Here is a 20,580-nt window from a genome sequence, read left to right as displayed (position 1 = left end):
GAAGGGTCTAGGCCCGAAACATCAGCCTTCCTGCTCCTATGATGCTGCTTGGCCTGCTGTGTTCATCCAGCTCTACACCTTGTTATCTCAGATTTTCCAGCATCTGCAGTTCCTACTATCTCTGATACAATAAAAGTAAGGATGGTCTGTTTCAGTTATACAGGGGATTGGTGACACCACATCTTAAATATTGTCTGCAGTCTGGTCTCTGTATGTAAGTTAGAATCTAGATATTTAGAAGCGATTCAGAGAAGGTTCACTAAATTGATGTCTGGAATGAGCAGGCTGCCCTGTGAGGGACGATTGGATAGACTGGACTTGTTAGAAGAGTGAGAAGTGATTTGATTGAAATGTAGAAGATCCTGAGGTCTTGACAAGGTGAATGTGGAAAGGACATTTCTTCCTGTGGATCAGTCAGAACTGAAAATTAAGAGTAGCCCTTTTAAGACAGAGATGAGGAATTTTTTTTCTCTGAATATCATTCAACTTTGGAACTCCTTGCCTCAGAACGAGGTGGAGGTGAGGTCGTTGAATATTTTTACGACTGATGTGGATAGATCCTTGTTCGGCAAATGAATCAAAGGTTGTCAGCGGTAGATGCAATGTGACATACGGAACACAAACTATCAGCCGGGACCTCATTGAATGGCTCAGTAGGCTTGAAGGGCCAATTGGCCTGTTTCTGCTTTGAATTCATATATTTATCACTGTCAGGACTCCACAGGATCTCATATGTATCAGTCAAGTTACCTCTTGCTTTACTAAACTCCAGTAAACACAAACCTGGCCAGTCCAATCTTTTCTCATAAGACAACCTGCGCAGTGCTTATCCTTGGAGGTGGGAGAGGTTGCGTTTTTGAAAGTGCTACCTTGGTGTGTTGTTGCAGTGCTTCTGATAAATGGTGCACACTGCAAACACTGTGCAGTGGTGCTGGATGGGGTGTCAATCAATGGGCTGCTGTTCAGCTTTTTGAGTATTATCGGAACTGCATTCACTCAGGGAAGTAAAGATTATTCCACCGTATTCCTGACATGGAGAGACCAGAAGTGAGTTACATGTACTTGACTAGCCAGCATTTGACAGTCCAGCTCTCACTACACTTGGGTATAAAATGCTGCATGGATTTTATTGGACAAAGGACAAAACCTTAGCATGTGGATTCACTGCGGGTAACCATTATTCCAGCAAAGAAAGCAACATAACAAAATACTCAGATCTTCTCAGATACAGTGCACATGAGCATTATCTTAGGAATTGAAAGTAGTGCAGTCATCAGTGAACACCCCCACTTCTGACATGATTGACCAACAAACACAATCATCTTCCTTTGTGCTGGAGCGTGGAAACTGGAGAGCTATCCCCACCTCCCATTGATTTTAAATTTGGTCAGGCTCCTTGATTTCCCATTCCGTAAAATGTAACCTTGATGTCAAGGTCACTTACCCTCACTTCCTGTCTTGAGTCAGTTCTGCCGCCATTTTTGAATCAAGGCTGCAATGAGGTCAGGAGCTGAGTGGCCCTGGCAGAACTCCAATTTGACATGACTGAGCAGATTATTGTTGAGCAAATGTTGCCTGGTTGCACTGTCACTGGCCTCTTCCATCATTTTCTGAATATTGAGAGTAGCTTAATGGAGCAGTAATTTTCTGGGTTGGATTTGTCCTTTTTTTTGTGGGCAGAACATAGCTAGGTGGTTTTCCATATTATTGGGTAGATGCCAGTGTTGTAACTGCACTGGTACAGCTTGGCTAGTGGAGCGATAAGTTCTGCAGCACAGGTCTTTAGTACTATTGCTGGAATATTGTGCATTTGCAGCTTTCAGTACATTAGCAGCTTTCAGTACATTAGCAGCGGTTTCTTGATATCACATGGAGTGAATCAATTTGGCTGAAGACTGGTATGTGTGATGCTGGGGACCACTGGAGAAGGCTGAGATGGATCATCCACTTAGCACTTCCGGCTGAAGCTAGATGCAAACGCTTTAGACTTGGGTTTTGAACTGATGTACTGGGCTCCCCCATCATTGAGGATGGAAGGATTACCATTGCTTAATTGTCCAGTACACTTCACAGTGGATGTGGGAAGACTGTTGAGCTTAGATCTGATCATTTGGTTCTGCGTTTTTTTAGCTCTGTCTATTGCATGCTGCTTTCAATGTAAAGCATGTATATAATCTTGTGTTAAAACACCGAAGGAGCTGCGGATGCTGGAAATCAGAAACAAAAATGGAAACTGCTGGAAAAAGTCAGCAGGTCTGGCAGCATCTATGAAGAGAAATCAGAGTTGACATTTTGGGTCCAGTGAGAGAGAAGTCCAGTTCTGAACAAGGTTCACTGGACCCAAAATGTTCACTCTGATTTTTCTCCACAGATGCTGCCAGACCTGCTGACTTTTCCAGCAATATATTTCTTGTGTTGTGGCTTCATCAGGTTGACACTGCAATCTTGGTTATACCTAATATAGATTAATGCATCCAAACATCCTACATCGTTGTGTTGAATTCTTTCTTAAATAAATGCTGGGCTATGTTATCCACTGTATCAGGAAGTCTGTTATATGTTATTAATTACTGTACATGTGAGCAGAATTTTGGTAGAAATCTTGAGCTGTGCGATGCTAATTTAGTGGAATAAGCTATGTGTCTCAGATAGCAGGAGCTGCACATGGTGGAGTCAGAGTCAATACAGTGTGGATCTGGAGGAACACAGCAGGTCAGGCAGCATCAGAGGAGCAGGCAAGTCAAAGTTTTGGGTTTACACCCTTCATCGGGACTGGGGAGGGGAAAGGGAGCTCGGAAAGAAATGGTGGAGTGGGACCGAGGGAAGGTAGGTGGGATGGTGATGGTGGAGTAACGGGCTTTTTCACAGAAACTTGGAAGAATTATGAACTCATATGTTGGCTATAGATGTCGAGGATCTATTTTAAACAGGCTGGTGCTGATGAAATTTGATGTAGAGAACTGTGAATTGGTGTTTTTCGGTAGGAAGCCTAGACGAGACAATATACAGTAAAAGGTACACTTCTGTCATGGAACAGTGCACCCTGGGATCTATATGAACAAATCATTGAAGGTGGCAGGGCCAGTTTAGAAACTGGTTAATAAGGCAAATGGAATCATGGACTTCATAAATAATGGCATGGAGCACAACAGCATGTGATGAACCTTTATGATATGCTGGTTTAGCATCAACTAGAATCTTGTGTCCAATTATGTGAAGACTTTAGAGAAGGTGTAGAAAAGGTTTACAGAAATGATTCTGGGACTGAGGGACTTCAGGGATGAGGTTGGATTGGAGATGCTGAGGCTGTATTCCTTCAAGAAGAAGGATGAGATGAAGTCCAAGAGAGGGACTGAAATCAGGAGTCCGAGCAGAATAGATAGAGAGAAACTGTTCCCATCTGTGAAAGTATCAAGATCTCAGAGACACTGATTTATTGAGATTGACAAAGAAGCAGTGATGCAATGAGGAAAAATGCTATAAGTAGTGTGTGGTTGGGATCTGGAATGCATTTTCTGAGAGTGTGGTGAAGACAGATTCAATTACAGCTTTCAAAAAGTATTTGGATAATTATCGGCAGAGACAAGAAATTGTCGGGCTGTGGTGAAAATTCGAGTGATGACGTGGGGCTGACTGAGTTGCTCACACCGACAGCTGCCTCAGACCTGACAGTTGAATGGCCTCCTCCTGTTTTGCATCCATTGTTTGATTCTTTATATGAATTGAATGAAGTTTACTCTCGGGAATGATCAGAACAGAAGTAATGACATTTCCATTTAGTTATTTTGCTGCACTGTGTGTTTAAATTCTGGCTGTTCAGTATTCAGAGGTGTTTATGCTTGTTTATTCAATTGCTTGACTATGTGCTGGTTTATACTGGCATTAGGTTAATTGGATAAGTGGATGGTGTGACTTGTTATTAAATAGGAGGTGTTAGTAGCTGTTCTCTGGTTGGCTGTGTATTTCACCCCTCTGACTGTTGTGTAAATTAAGAAAGTATCTGTGTGAGCTGAGCTGAGCTGAGCTGTGAGATCCTCAAGTGTGAAAGGCTGGAAGTGTGTGCAGTTCACACTCAGCAAGAAGTGCCATTGGACAGGAGTTTATTTTTCTGTAGTACTTGTGTGTAAGTAACTTGAGTTTGTGTCTTAATTAGTTTTGGTTTCTAGAGGAGATCAGTGAGTCCATTAACTCCATTTTGCACTGCAGGGTGAGGAATCTTCATGAGGTGTTGGTCTTGTATGTCCAACTCTTTCGTGAATACCAGCACTACATATCAGAAAGTGGGTTTTCTCTTTGCCTTTAGAGAAGACGAAGATGTTTTATAACATATCCAGAATGTGTTCACTCTGAGTTACAGTTCAGGATACAGAAAGAGACCATTCTTTTTAGCGGTTGTGAGGTTGGAGAGAGGAGTGGAGTCAGGATTCCCAGCTGCAAGACACCCAATTTATTGCTGTCCAATTAATACTTATTGTTGCACAGAAATGAATGCTACTAACTCAGTAGAGATAAGACCTGAGCAATGTTGCAACAAAAAAATGAAAGGACTGTGGATGCTGGAAATCAGAAACAAAACCAGAAATTGCTGGGAAAACTGTAGGTATGGCAGCATCTGTGGAAAGAAAGCAGAGTTAACGTTTTGGGTCCAGTAAAAGAAGGGTCATTGAACCTAAAATGTTAAGTCTGCTTTCTTTCCACTGATGCTGCCTGACCTTCTGAGTTATTCTGGTAGTTTCTGGTTTTTGTTTCTGAGCAGTGTTGTGCTGACTGTGGAATGAAAGTTAAGGAGCTGGTAGAGTTATGGATGTGTTTTTTTAAAAGAGATGGAGGTCGATTGTGTGGCACTGGGAGTCAGGAGCATGGGATATTTATTTCTGGTAGCCACAATGTGTAGTGCTGAATTGTATAGCACTTATATTTTCAGATAAATATTTGGAAGTATCTCTGGGGTCTAAAGCAAGAATGTTCAGAAGATGACCAATATAGGTGTGGAGCTATTGGCAGGGCTTGATTAGAGTCAGATAGGGAAAGGTGTTTAACAATTGGATCGGTAATCCCTATCACAAACGGGATAAGGATAATTGTTTTAAGAAAACTTAGTGGGACTATCTGAATATGTGGTTAAAGAAACTTTTTATTAAATAAAGTTAATATGTCTGTAGGCTGCTTGTGTCACAGATGAGTATGAAATGGTTTACCCCAGAGTTGGGATTGAATATGCTTCAGTTTCTTGCTGTATATTCAACTTGGATGAAGACTTGGATTTGACTGTATTCAACACAAGCTCCAAACATTGGCCCAGGAGTAGAATTGGTTGCAAGCAGTGAGAGGGGTATGCAGTACTTGAGGATGGCAATGGGCAAATTATTGAGAGATGTGTGTTCCACTGAATGAGGAAAAGGAAAGAATCAAATAATGGTGCTGCTGCTGAAAGATGGCAGGAAAAGTGAATCTGTTAAAATATGTGCAGGAATCCCCAGAACTAGTGCTGGTAGAAAACAAAAACACAACAGTTTGAGTCTGGTTTGTTACATACAACCTAGAGTACAGGAGCAAAGAATATATCTACACTAAATATAGTAGAGGCTCCAATAAGAAAGCTGTGTGCAGGTTATGGATGCCCCTTGCTAACTTTTTAATCAATCTGAGATTGTTGCTGTGAGAGAATATTTTTCATCTGCCTTATCCACGGATTGTTTCTCCACTAGGAGTGGTTGAACCAGAGGCTGTTGTATCAGTGGATACTTGCTTGAAGCAGAGGAGAGCCCAGGACTTTGGGGTTGGAGGGAAGGAGAAGTGACATTAGCTTCAAATTTATACAGCAAACTGACAGGATATCCTATGTCGATTTCAGCAGGTCGAACTCTTACTAAATTGACCAAGTGTCATGTTATCATGGTCTTGCAATTTAATTGTGGTATGCCACATTTACGTTCTCGGTTGGTGTGAGCTTGCTTCCCTGATTGCCTTCCAGTGCCTCCATTCCCTGTTTGACTTTGCTCGCAGTCTTTGCTTGTAATTCAGACATTTCACGCTGGCCATCAGCCTCCTGGCTCCTCTCTGGCACATTAAGTGAACAGAGGGCAAGGTACACTGTGATCACAGCTTGCTACAGTTTAAGCAACTCTGTCTGATGGTGTAGTTCAACATTCCATTGTTGTTGATTGCAGTTTGGACGTGCTCGGTGTTGAGGTGACTTGGCCTCACAATCTTCCTCAAACTCATTCTTCAAAGCTATTTGTGGTTTAGGCATGTTTCCTCTGAACTTTCAGGAGAGCAGGGCAGTGGGCTTTGCTTCCTCCAGTGAGGGTCAGCACCTTCAAGAGAGAGGGCAGTGGGGAGTCTCAAAAAGGGGAGATAAAAGAGAAACTGGTTTTATACTGATGACAGTAATAATGTGCCTTCAATTTATAGTCTTTTGGATTTCCTGAAAACAGTTCAGTGCAGTTTATCTCCTATTGCATCTGGTGATTCTGCTGCCTGAAGCAAGTTAATCTGTGATAACAAAAGACCCTGAAAGTCATGTGGAATTAGAATCTATAGTGTGGCACTGACTGATGTTTACTGTTTTCAAAAGCAATTTCAGGAGCCATGATGAATTTATTGTTTCCTAGTTATACAGTAGTTGTTAGTCTCCCTCTAGTGGGTCACTTCAGACATCTCCAAGAGAATGAGAGACGGGTGACAACTGCAGAAGTGGCTCACCTGCATTGCTCAAGTGTCTTGAATGGGATTTGAACTCTCAATCTTCTAACTTGGAGCCAGAGGTGATTCCAGAAGCACTATTGTTGCAGATTACTCTGGGAAGTGTAGTGAACATTGAAATTTAACACTACTGCTGACTACACACAATTGACATTTGACTTCTGAATCAGCTGTTATAATTACCTGACCATTTGTTTTTATCTATTCATTCATGGGATGAAGGCATTGCTGGCCAGGCAGCATTTATTGCCCATCCCTAATTGCCCAGAGGGTAGTTAAGAGTCAACCACATTGCTGTGGGTCTGGAGTCATGTGTAGGCCAGACCAGGTAAGGATGGCAGTTTCCTTCCTTAAAGGACATTAGTGAACCAGTTGGGGTTTTCCAACAATCGGCAATGGACTCATGGTCATCATTAGACTCTTAATTCCAGATTAATTTTTTAATAGATTAAAATTCCACACGGCAGCGTTTGAACCCATGTCGCTAGAACATTACCTGGGTGTCTATATTAACAGTCCAGCAGTAATACCACTAGGCCAACACCTCCCCACGTCTTTTGGTGTTTGAGAGCAGAAAGTTAGTCGTGCTGTCTTACCCTGTTTTTAACCGCCGCAAGCATGGAGCAAAGTTATTGTCTCCTCAAACCTTTTGTCTTTAGCCTGTTATGTGAGCCAGAAACAAAACTGTACAAGCAGTCCCTGGGTTGTAAACTGGTTCTGTTCTGGAGTCCATTCGCAAGTTGATTTGCAGACAAGTTGTGAATCAATGTAGGACAAAATAAAGTAGCTGTACAGGAAATGTTGGTGTATTGGATCTTTTAAAGTTATACCCCATTGTGATATTATGTTCATAAATCAGGGACCCAACATGGTCTGCTGTCTTATTCTGCATCACCATCTGGGACACTAGATGGCAGCCTTCATGAAACTGGAAGCTCAGACTGGGCAACAATAGCATTTTCGTTTGAGAAATTATGTAACTGTTAAAGATTCCCTTTGCTCACACTTCTTGATATCTCCCTTCCAGTGGCCCAACCTCCAAAAGGGTAGCTGCTCCGTAAAGCATATTCACTCATCTTAGAGCCTAATGGTTATGAAATATAGTTTAACTAGACAAAGCAGAAGCAGGAGGTGCATCTGTAGATCTTAGAAGTTAGTGCACTAGTCACTTGTGCTGGAGAATGGGAGAACAGTACCCTGGTGAAACCAGTAAGAGTGCTGTCATTGAAGAGAGTAATCCTGAAGCCTGGTCTAATAGGGTGGCACGGTGGCTCAGTGGTTAGCACTGCTACCTCACAGCGCCAGGGACCCAGGGTCAATTCCACTCTCGGGCAACTGTCTGTGTGGAGTTTACACATTTTCCCCGTGTCTGCGTGGGCTTCCTTCCTCCCACAGTCCAAAGATGTGCAGGTTAGGTGGATTGGCCATGCTAAATTGCCCTTAGTGTTCAGGGTCTGTAGATTAGGTGGGTTATAGGGGGATGGGTCTGGGTGGGATGCTCCAAGGGTCGGTGTGGACTTGTTGGGCCGAAGGGCCTGTTTCCACGCTGTAGGGATTCTATGGTTCTATGGTAATACTTTGGAGACTGAGTTCAAATCCCAGCCTGGCAGCTGGGGAAATTTAAATTGCATTAATTCATGTGAAATCGAACACGAGTCATAGGAATTGATTACAAAACTACAGGATTCATTAGAAATTCCCGTCTGGTTCATTAATGTCCTTTTAGGGAGGGAAATCTGCCACCCTTGCCCAGTCTGGCCTACGTAATTCCAGATCCATGAACAGGCCCGAGGCAAGGAATGCTGTCGTGACTAACTCACCTCCTGACACCCCAGAGCCTGTCCACCACCTACAAGGCACAAGTCAGGAATGTGATGGAATATTCGCTACTTGCCTGGATGGGTGCAGGTCCAACAACACTCAAGAAGCTTGACACCATCCAGGGCAAAGCAGCCAGCTTGATTGGCATCCACAAACATTCACTGTCTCTAACACCAATGCTCAGTAGCAGCAGTGTGTAGCATGTACAAGATGCACTGCAGAAATTCATGAAGGCTCCTTCAACAGCACATGACGACCCACGACCACTTCCATCCAGAGGGATAAGGGCAGTAGCTACATGAGAGCAAGTTTCCCTCCAAGGCAGTCACCTGATTTGGAAATATTACTGCTGTTCCTTCAGTGTCACTGGGTTGAATCCTGGAACTCCCTCCATAAAACACATGGACTGCAACAGTTCAAGAAGGAGCTCACCTCCACCTTCTCCAGGACAATTAGGGATACATAATAAATACTGACCCGGCCAGTGATTCCCATATCCCATGAGTGAATGAATGACTAAAAAATAACTTGTAGTTAACAGTTTTATGCACTGTGGAATGGCTTAGAAAACTTCTTTCATGTATCAAATGCCTACAGGAAAGTTCAAAATGAATAAAACTAGATACACAATTAGACACGGACACAAGCAGCAGATGTGACAAAGGCATACATCTCCTTTTGCTGACCTGAAACATTCTGCTCCCCAAAATGCCAAAGTTGTATGTGCTGTCTTGCAGAGCAACAGCTCCACTGAATCATACCTTACAGACAATGTCCCAAATGCCCCCATCGTCATCCCTGTCTATGTCCTGTCCCACCAGTAGGACAGATCCACCAGAGCTGACAATTGTGTGTAGTGTGGAAAAGAGGGAAATGCCTGAGAGTTACCGACATCAAATTCTGATTCTGTGAAGCTTAAAGGCAACAGGTCAAACGTGGATGTGGAAACCTCCTGCTGATTATCACTAATAGCCTCCATGTTGAACACCTCCATGTTCTACAATGTGTGTTTGTAAAGAGTTTGGAACTAATTAACCAAGTATTTTTGTAACACAGCGTAGGTCTTTGCTGTCTTCTCAGCAGCATAGCAAGTAGAGCTCACATCCCTTCAAACGTTTCATTATTTCAAGCATCTGGGGGCCAAATGACCGCCTAATCTCAACAGCTTGGAGTGTATAGAGATAGTAGGAACTGCAGATGCTGGAGAATCTGAGATAACTGAAATTTCTGAAGAAGGGTCTAGGCCCGAAATGTCAGCTTTCCTGCTCCTCTGATGCTGCTTGGCCTGCTGTGTTCATCCAGGTGTACACCATGTTATCTTAGCTTGGAGTGTACTCTGGGCAGATGATTTCAGGGCCCAGCACCAAGCATGACCTATGCCAGTCGGGTGAAGCTAGAGCACAAGGCTATTTTTGTGCTAAACATCATATGATCAAGCTTAGAGATTGCACAAGTGATCAAAGCTGTGCAGCTTACACAGTCATGAATGGTGATGGGCAAATCAACTATTAGATAGTGAATACTCCATAAATATCCCCATTCTCAATGACTGAGAGCCCCAGCATATCAGTGCTAAAATTAAGGCTAAAGTATTTGCAGACACTTACTGACCAATAACGGGTTCAGTAATGTATGATCCTGTTCCTGAGAATATTTTATAGACTTGCAAATGGCGAGAGAGAGAGCAGCGAATCTGCATGGAAATAGGGCAAAAACAACATTAGTTAAATTGAGGAATTTATTAACTGAAAGCTCTTTGAAGAAGCAGCAATGGTGTAGTGGTAATTTCTGCCTGGACTAGTAGAAGGGCAGCCTGGTGTTCTGGATTTCGAGGGTTCAGATCCCACCATGACTGATGGTGAAATTTGATTTCTGTAAAACACAAATCAGGAACAAAAAGCTGATCTAATAATGACCACATAACCACTGTTGATAATCGTTTTTAAAAACCAGATGTAGATCACTATATTATCCCTTAGGAAAGGAAATCTGTTGTCATTAGCTATTTATTGCCTACATGTAACTGCAGTTCCAAAGTAATGTGTTTGACTGTTAACTACCCTCTGGAATAGTTGAGTAACCCACTCAGTTCCAGGGCAGTTAGAGATGCAGTAACAGATGCTGGCTCTGCTGTTGACACAGAGTACAATGAAAGAATTGGAAAAATAATGATCTGCACCTCTGGCTGAACTGCCCGAATCTGCCCAGGCTAAATGTGCTACGATCAAAATTGTCACTTGCTGGTAGTGTGGGATGGTTTCTGTCTTTGTTCTGGGCTGGCAGCTGCTTAGGAGCTTCTGAACTCACACATCCTGGAGATGGTGAATGCTGGCGCTATTTGCTTTGATCATCAGCTAGCTTTCCACTTATTGCATTGATGTTAAAACTTTTGTATCTCGGTTAGCATTCTTGCCTCAAATCGTCCTGCTTCTCTCATGCATGAGCTACTTCTCCATGCAGCTTGTCCTTGGGGATGTGGCCAATTTCCATTCTGCTAGCATGCCCAACTCGGCAAAGCCTTCTTTGCATGCTTTGCAGTGGCATGTTCGGCATCTTTACCCCAATGGTAATTGTCTTTCTATGTGATGCTATGGTTGCATTGTAGGTGCTGGAGATGAATGTTATTGAGGCCTTTTTTCAGTTGCAAGTTGACCAGACTTTGCTGCCATTCAGCAGTGTGCTGAGAGTACTTGCCTTTGTAGATCAGCATCCTGGCCTCTGTGCCCGTTTGTTGATCAGTCAAAAGTTGCTATCTGCTGTTCCAATATGTGTGCTGAGCTCCTTATCAAGGCACAGGTTGTCTTGACACTGCAGATCCAAGAAGTAGAGAGTTTGTTGACTGCTTCCAGGGGTCTATTGTTGAAGTGGGTCATATGGAGAGACATGTAACTAAGGTTTCCTTGACATTGAGGAGAATGTGCTGGGTATGGAGTAGACAATCCATGCATCTTTTGAGGAGCAAGTTACTGCAGATTCTGGAATCTGTACTGAAAACAAAAAAAATACTGGAAATCACAGTGGGTCAGACATACATCTTTGGAGTTGATTATCTCTCTGGGCAACTAATGCAAGGAATGAACTAACATGGAACATTTTATATTAGAGGAGGGTTAACCTCAAGGGGCTGAGAGGAGACCTGTCAATTTTTTTTGTTGGTTTGGAACAATGTTCAGGGAAAAAACAACATTAGTTAAATTCTGGATTGATGTTGTCTCGCGTGACATTAGATCAAGTCTCAATTTCTACAACCTTTAACAGATGTTGTGTTAGTATTGGAATGATGGGTGATGGCTTTTGTGCTGTCTTGTCCAGAACACAGTTGACTCAGTTCTTCTGAAATGTCAAATTCACCAGATGACAAGAGACTTCTCCGTTTGGGTCTATTCATAGTTGTTGTTTTTTGTTTATTTGTATACTAAGCTCCAAGGTTGAGTCTTTCAGATAGGCAGAAAAACAAAATTTTGGACATTGGTTCATCTGCTCAGTTGTGTTTGGTATCTGGAAATTCTCCATATGGAACATATTAACAACCTGGCAAAGCTAAGCTCTGATAAATGTGCTCTCTGAAATACACATAACTTAGCAAGAACCATGATGTTGGGGATTTTATCCTGGCACTTTGATGTTACAAATAGGTCTGAAACAGCGAAGATAGATGCATCACCAAGCAGAAGAAGCAGATAAGTTGGCTTCACTGGAATGAGAGGCAACCTAGTTAGGGTGAAATAGAGCTGAAGACTGGCAGGAAAGTTAATGGAACAATTGATGACCAATTCAGGAAGAGATATTTCAATTAATAGTTGGGTACGTTTCAACAAAAATGATGGGTTAGAGAAGACAAAGCCAGGGCTCCAGGCAGAGGTAGGTGGAGAAGAAGTCAGGGGAAAATACATTAGCCATTGAGAGCAAGTTTACTATTCAGGATAGCCAGGGGCACAGTAAAGGGATGGAAAAGGCTTCTGGCTTAAATTTCATTTATTTCAACGCACGAGGCCTGACTGTTAAGGCAGATGACCTCAGAGCATGGATTGGCTCTGGGGACCGGGATATTATATCCATAACAGAAACATGGCTGAGAGAAGAACACAACTGGCAGCTCAATGTTCCAGGATTCAGAAGCTATAGGCGTGACAGAAGTACAAGTTGCACTTTTGATAAGGGAAGACATAAGTGCTTAGAGAGGGTATTCTTAAGGGGTCATCATATGAGGCCATATCGTTAGAATTATAAACAAAAAGGGGATGGTCGCTCTGTTGGGACTGTATTATAGACCCCCAAATTGCCAGCGGGTACTAGAGGAGCAGATTTGTAGAGAGATTGTAGATACCTGTAGGAATAACAGAGTAGTATTGGTTGCAGAGTTTAATTTCCCCTGTATTGACTGGGCCACCCAGAGTGTAAAAGGCCTGCGCGAGGTGGAATTTATCAAATGTGTCTAAGAAAGTTTCCTAAATCAATATGTAGAGGGCCCTACTCGGGAGGGTGCAACACTGGACCTCCCATAGGAAACAAGGTCAGGCCAGTGACTGAAATGTCAGTCAGAGAGCACTTTGGATCCAGTGACCATAACATACTCTTAGTTTTAACACAATTATGGAAAAAGATAGGACAGGTTCACAGGTTAAGGTGCTGAACTGGAGCGGGGCGAATTTTGGGGCCATTAGGCAGAAGCTAGCAGAGACCAATTGGGTGAATCTGTTTGAAGGAAAAGGAATGACTGGAAAATAGGAGGCTTTTAAAAGTGTGGTATCAAGAGTCCAGGGACAGTATGTCCCTGTTAGGGTGAAGGGAAAAGCTGGCAGGTTTGTGGATCCCTGTCTGACAAGAGATATTGAGCATCTGGTCAGGAAAAAGAAGGCATACATTGAGTTTAAGATATTGGGCTCAAGTGAATCCCGAGATGACTATAAAAGGTGTAGGAGCACACTCGAGGGAAATCAGAAGAGCACAAAGAGGGTATGAGTTGGATCTGGCACAAAAGGTTCTATAGCTATATTAAGAGTAAAAGGATGGCTAGGGAGAGAATAAGTCCCCTTAAAGATCAGCATGGCTGTCTGTGTGCTGCCACAGGAGATGGGGGGAGACTTTTAAAATCAATATTTGTCCCCATTGTTTACTGCGGAGAGATTCATGGATGCTAAGGAAATAAGGGAGACAAGTGAGGATGTTTTGGACCGCATACACATTACCAGAGAGGAGGTGTTTGCAGCTTTGGATTACATTAAGGTGAATAAAAGCCTTCCGCTGATCAAGTCCATCCTCGGCAGTTGTGGGAGGCTAGGGATGAAATTGCAGAGTCCCTTAGAGATTTTTGCTTCATCTTTAGCCGCTGGTGAAGTTGCTGGAGGGTGGATAATGTTGTTCCATTGTTTAAGAAAGGAAGCAAAGACAAGCCAGGGAACTACATGCCAGTGAGCCTGACATCAGTGGTAGGCAAATTATTGGAGACGATACTGAGGGACAGGATCAACCAACATTTGGATAGTTAAGATCTTATGAGGGATAGTCAGCATGGATTTGTGCATGGAAAGTCATGTCTGACAAATCTTTAAGTTTTTTGAAGAGGTAAACAAGAGGATGGATGAGGGTAGGGCAGTGGATGTTGTCGCTATGGATTTTATTAAGGCCTTTGACAAGGTCCCGCCAGGCAGGCTAGTTATGAAAGTTAGGTCACACGGGATCCAGGGAGAGCTAGCTAATTGGATTCAAAATTGGCTCGGTGGTAGGAAGCAGGGGGTAATGGTTGAAGGTTGTTTCTTGGACTGGAGGCCTGTGACTAGTGGTGTGCCACAAGTTCGTGCTGGGTCTTTTGTTATTGTTATTTACATAAATGATCTGGATGTAAATGTACAAGGCATGATTAGTAAGTTTGCTGATGGTACAAAATTAGTAGGTATTGTTGATAGCAAAGGAGATTACCAAAAATTACAGAGGGATCTTGATCAGACAGGGAAGTGTCGGAGTGTTTGAGTGTAGGAGTTGGGCTGTTATGTTACAGTTGTATAAGTCGTTGGTGAGGCCACACTTGGAGTATTGTGTACAGTTTTGGCCACCCTGTTATAAGAAAGACATAGTTAAACTGGAAAGTGTGCAAAGAAGATTTACGAGGATGTTGCCAGGACTAGGAGACCAGAGTTATAGGGAGAGGTTGGCCAAGATAGGACTGTATTCCTTGGAACGTAGGAGAAAGAGGTGTGACCTCATCGAGGTGTATAAAATCATGAGGGGCATAGATAGGATGAATGCATATAGTCTTTTTCCCAGGGATGGGGAATTCAAAATGAGAGGGCATAAGTTTAAGGTGAGAGGGGAAAGATTTAAGAAGGACCTGAGGGGCAACTTCTTCATGCAGAGATTATAACGCATATGGAATGGGCTGCTGGAGAAGGTGGTTGAGGCAGGTACAAAAGCAACATTTAAAAAACATTTGGATAGGTACATGGATGGGAAGGGTTTAGAGGGGTATGGACCAAATGCAGGCAATTGGAACTAGCGGAGTGGCCATCGTGGTCAACATGGACCAGTTTGGGCTGAAGGGCCTTTTTCCATGCTGTATTACTCTGTGATGAAATAGAAACAATATATGGTGCATGTCAGGTGAATTCTTCAAGCATGAAGCAAACTAACTACAACAAATAGAGACGGTGAGTGAAGGTGAAAAAAGAACTGCCAAGGACATGATAGATCGTCGGTCAACATTTAAAGGGAACCCAAAAATCATCGTCCAACATTGTGAATAGGTGAAGGAGGCAAGGTCACTGAAATGTTACGAATGCAAGGTTAAATTTTGCATTGGAGGTGTGGAGATCTCGATCTCCAGAAGGGACCACAGTTCTGGATGCTAAAAGAATAAAGACAATGGAAGAAGTGGGTCCTTGACTACTTTTTCATACATAGTCAGCCAAGTGCTGGAACTGTCTGTAGTATTTATTAAATCTAGTACGATTGAGGACTAACACAATTTCCTCTTTGTTTTCTCAGGGCCTCAGCATTATTTTCAATGTGGCACTGGCTCTACTGAAGGTAAGACAGAAAAGTAGACTTAATGCAATAAATTTTCTACTTTAAATCCTAATGATCTGAAGCTCACATTTTGTAGTAACTCTTGTGAGGTCTCTTAGCAAATACTTTTTGAAAACCCAAATAAACATTACATAGAACATAGAACATTACAGCGCAGTACAGGCCCTTCGGCCCTCGATGTTGCGCCGACCTGTGAAACCAATCTGAAGCCCATCTAACGTACACTATTCCATTATCATCCATATGTTTATCCAATGACCATTTAAATGCCCTTAAAGTTGGCGAGTCTACTACTGTTGCAGGCAGGGCATTCCACTCCCTTACTACTCTCTGAGTAAAGAACCTACCTCTGACATCTGTCCTATATCTATCACCCCTCAATTTAAAGCTATGTCCCCTCGTGCTAGCCATCACCATCCCAGGAAAAAGGCTCTCACTGTCCACTCTATCTAATCCTCTGATCATCTTGTATTTCTCTATTAAGTCACCTCTTAACCACCTTCTCTCTAACGAAAACAGCCTCAAGTCCCTCAGCCTTTCCTCATAAGACCTTCCCTCCATACCAGGCAACATCCTGGTAAATCTCCTCTGCATCCTTTCCAATGCTTCCACATCCTTCCTGTAATGCGGCGACCAGAACTGTACGCAATACTCCAAGTGCAGCCGCACCAGAGTTTTGTACAGCTGCAACATGAGTTGTTGGTTCCTTTTTATCTACCCTACTAATTACTCCACAAATGAGTTTTGAGGCTGTATGTTTTACCCTTTCATAAACCAGTGACTCTGTCTAATGGTATTCTATATACAGAATCATACAGCACAGAAAGAGACATTTCGATCCAACCAATCCATGCTGACCATAATCCAAAACTGAACTGGTCCCACCAGCCTGTGCTTGACCCATATCCCTCTAAACCTTTCTAATTCATGAACTTATCCAAATGTCTTTTTAAATGTTGTGACTGTACCTACATCTACCACTTCCTCTGGAGGTTCATTCCACACAAACCTACTCTTTATTTTAAAAAAAGTTTCCCCTCAAGTCCTTTTTAAATCTTTCTCCTCTCACCTTAAAAATATGCTCCCTAGTCTTGAAATTCCCCACTCTGGGGAAAAGACATCTGCCATGCACCTTGCCTATACCCCTCATGACTCTTAAAAACCTCAATAAGGTCACCCTTCAACCAGTGAATGCTCCAGTAAACAAAGTCCAGGCCTATCCAGACTCTCACTATAACTCAAAGTCTCCATTCCTGGCAACATTCTGGTAAATTTTTTCTGAACCCTCTCCAGCTTGATAATATCCTTTCTATAGCAGGGTGACCAGAAATGGGCACAATAATCCGGAAGAGTCCTCACCAATGTCCTGTACAGTCTCAGCGTGACACTCTAACTCCTTTACTCAAAGGTCTGAGCAATGAAGACAGGCGCGCTGAATGCCGCCTTAACCATCCTGTCTACATGTGACGTAAACGTCAAAAAAATTATGTCCCTGAACCCATAGATCTCTTTGTTCTACAACACTACCAAAGGGCCTATACAGACCTGTACAGGTCTTGTCCTTGTTTGATTTAACAAAATGCAACGCCTCATATTTATCTGAACTAAATTCCATCTGGCACTCCTCAGCCCATTGGCCCAGTTGATCAAGGTTTCTCTGTAATTTTAGATAACCTTCTTCACTGTCCATTATACCACCAATTTTGGTGTCATCTGCAGACTTAGATATCATCCATGCCTTCTATATCCTCATTAAATCATTTATATAAATGACAAACGAATGGGGCCCAGCAGTGATCCCTGTGGAGCACTGCTGGTCACAGGCCTCCAGTCCAAAAAATAACCCTTCACCATCATTCTCTGTCTCCTGCTGTTAAGCCAATTTTGTATCCAATTGGCAAGCTCACTCTGAACCCCATGTGATCTAACTTTACTAATTAGTCTATGATGTGGAACCTTGTCAAAGGCCAAACTGAAGTCCAAGTAAACAATGTCTACTGCTCTGCCCTCATCAATCTTTTTGGTTACTTCTTCAAAAAACTCAATCAGGTTTGCAAGACATGATTTCCCTTGCATAAAACCATGCTGATTATCCCTAATGATTCCTTGTCTGTCCAAATGCAAATAAATCCTATCTTTCAGAATCGCCTCCAGCAACTTGTCCATCACCAAAGTCAGATCTCAGGTCTATATTTCTCATATGTTCTGTTACCATGTTACTTTTTAACAGATTTGAGCATTCCCTTTGGAATTGAGGTCAGGATAGCTGACATATACACCACACTTTGCTCTGTCCCTCCTTTCTTGCATAGTGGTTAGTGAACAGGGGGATAGCTTTAGACTGGGATATTAGATTATGACAAGTGATTAGGAGAGTACGATTATCCCACTGGGTAGGACTTTGAACAGCATGGAGAATGAACAAAAAGATGGAATAAAGCTGGCTGGGATATGAAACAGTGTAGGGGAGCGCAGGAGGGTGGTATTACACTGAATAAAATATTAAAATGATTGTGGAGAGAATCAGGGCGTGGGCTGCACTGACTGGGATAACACGCAGTATGGGGAGTGATATGATATGAATAGATACAACCAGTCAGGACAGTAGAGTAAGGACAGAATTCTGGATTTAAGTGGGACATTAAAGGGAATGAGGAGAGACTACAAGAGTGTGAGTCGACCAGATGGGATATTTAAACAGAATGGGGAGCGAGCATCAGCATGGGATTAGACTGGTTGGATATTGAAGGGAATGGGATAAGGTAAATGGAATTAGACTAAATGGAGTTTATTAAAGGATATCAAATTGAGGTTAAACAGATGGATATTAGAGGGCTTCAAGAATGAGCAGGAATATGGTATTAAACAGATTCTAAAGGATTGAGGGGGCAGAAGAGTGATAGTGGACTAGATGGGAAATTAAAGTGTAAGCAGGAAAGGGATTAGAGGCGATGCAAAGTTAAATAGCATGGAATGAGCAGGAGAGAGGCATATGTTTGGTCAAATATTATGGAGTGTAGAAAATGAGCAAGTGAATCTGATTAAAGTGGGTGGATTTTTAAAATTTTAATGGGATGTAAGTGTAGTCAGCTGGGTCAGATTTATTGCCCACCCCTAATTACCTGGATGGCAGCAAAGAGTTGACTGTATTGCTATTGGTCTGGAGTCGCATGTGCGCCAGACCAGGTAAGGATGGCAGTGTTCCTTTCCTAAAGGCCATCTGTGAACCAGATGGGTTTTTATAATTGTTAGTGGTTACATAATATTCAATAGACTTTTAATTCGAAGCTCACCATCTGCCATGGTAGGATTCAAACCCATTCAAAAATTAGACTGGGTTCTGGATTACAAGTTTAGTGACATGGCCACTATGCCACTCTGTGCAGGAGAGAGGGATTAGACTGGATGGGACATTACAGGGAACATGGTCTGCAGGAGAGAAGGATTAGACTGGGTGGGATATTAAAGGGAGTGTGGTGTGCAGGAAAGTAGTGTTGGATCAGTGGGGACATTCAAGGTTATCACAAAAAAGCTTGGTTTTGGTGTAATGAGAGCATGTGCTAAGAACGCAAACAAATCTTTAATTCACTCCTTCACAAAGGAGTTGTCACATGTTTATCCAGCTTTAAGGATGAATGATGCCTGATTGTGTTCCAGACAGTGTTTTACGTAGACGTGTGAACAGGCAGGGAATAGAGTAATACAGACCACATGCAGGCAGATGGGGTTAGTTTAGAATGGCATTGTGGATGGCACAGATATTTTGGGTTGAAGGGCGTGTTCCTGTGCTGCAGTGTGTATTCCAGTCCTACGTTTATCCCAGCTGGAACCAGCATTAATTTATCAACACTTAATTAGGTAATCCTCAAACTCGCAATTCTCCCCAGATCATCCAGGAAGAACCAAGCGATTTGGGAAACATTTTAGTTTCATATATTCCCACCCCCTCCCAATTTAAAGTTGGATGTATAAATGCTTAACTCTGCACGTAGAACAAATTAAGGAACAAGTCATTTAATGCCTAGAATGACTTCAAAGAATGTGCAGCTGTGGATATGCAGACAGTCCGTACAGAATGTTACCCACAGTAGCCCCAGAGGCTGCACATCACCTAAACTAAAGGAATTTCCTATTTGTCTCTGACAAGCATACAGTTTTTTTGTGTGGCTACTCTACACATGACTGCAGTTACCAGATAGAGGTTCTTGCCGACCCAAGGCAAGGCCACAAAGTGCCGGCTACTCCCTCAAAGACAATTAGAAGCCAGGTAGATTCCAACAAAGATGAAGGGTAGAGGAGCCAAATCCAGGGCTCCATGGATGTCGAGGTAGGAATGTGATGAAATTAAAAAAATAAAGTATATGAATGTCAGGTGAATTTTCAAGCATGAGCCAAACTAACTACAACAAATACAGAGGGTACATGAACCTGCTACTCCCTCAGACTTCCTTCTTTCCCCCACCTTCTGCCAATCCTGCCTGATAAATGTCAGGTCCCTGTGACTGTCCTTGAATCAAGGTTTTGGGTAAGGTTTTTCGCCAATGCATCTCCAAGTCAGTTTCAAATTATTTCCAAGTAAATCCAAGGTTACCTTGTGATGTTTCATGTGTTACCTAAGTGGTCCATGTTTCCTGATGTATTAGTTTATTCTATAAGCTTTTATGGACACATTATTGAAGATGCTGCATGGACATATGCCTGAAAGTTGATCTGAATTAAGCGTCATAGAGTCATGCGGTATAGAGACAGGCCCTTCAGTCCACCATGTCTGTGCTAAAAAGCATACACCAAACTGTACTAATCCCATTTACCTGCATTTTGTCCATAGCCAACTGTGCCTTGACATTTTAAGTACTCATCAGATGCTTCTTAAATTTTGTGTGAGTACCTGCCACCACCACCCTCTCTCAAGCAGCATGTTCCACGTTTCTACCACCCTCTGAGTGAAAAAATACTTTTTCAGATCTCCTGTAAACAACTGCTCCTTACCTTAGAGACAGGAAGGACTGCAGTTGCTGGAAGCTGGAGTCA

General features: G+C 42.6%; 1 protein-coding gene across 2 annotated transcripts in view; it reads left to right on the top strand.

Annotated features, from left to right (window-relative positions):
* Positions 1-20,580, top strand: part of LOC109923962 (rab GTPase-activating protein 1-like) — a 133,996-nt gene that overhangs the window by 33,208 nt on the left and 80,208 nt on the right. The window contains exons 1-2 of one of the 2 annotated variants that reach the window (XM_048601799.1): positions 4,005-4,123; positions 15,508-15,549. Coding sequence is in view for 1 of the 2 variants with exons in the window: in XM_048601797.1 (XP_048457754.1) it covers positions 15,508-15,549 (42 nt within the window). In the remaining variant the exon portion in view is untranslated. Of the gene's footprint in view, positions 1-4,004; positions 4,124-15,507; positions 15,550-20,580 lie in introns of those variants that run through there. The other variant, XM_048601797.1, reaches the window with a different exon arrangement.

This window comes from Rhincodon typus, chromosome 10, assembly GCF_021869965.1.
Source record: "Rhincodon typus isolate 14 chromosome 10, sRhiTyp1.1, whole genome shotgun sequence".
Lineage (NCBI taxonomy): Eukaryota > Metazoa > Chordata > Chondrichthyes > Orectolobiformes > Rhincodontidae > Rhincodon > Rhincodon typus.
This window is presented reverse-complemented; position numbering and strand designations above follow the sequence as displayed.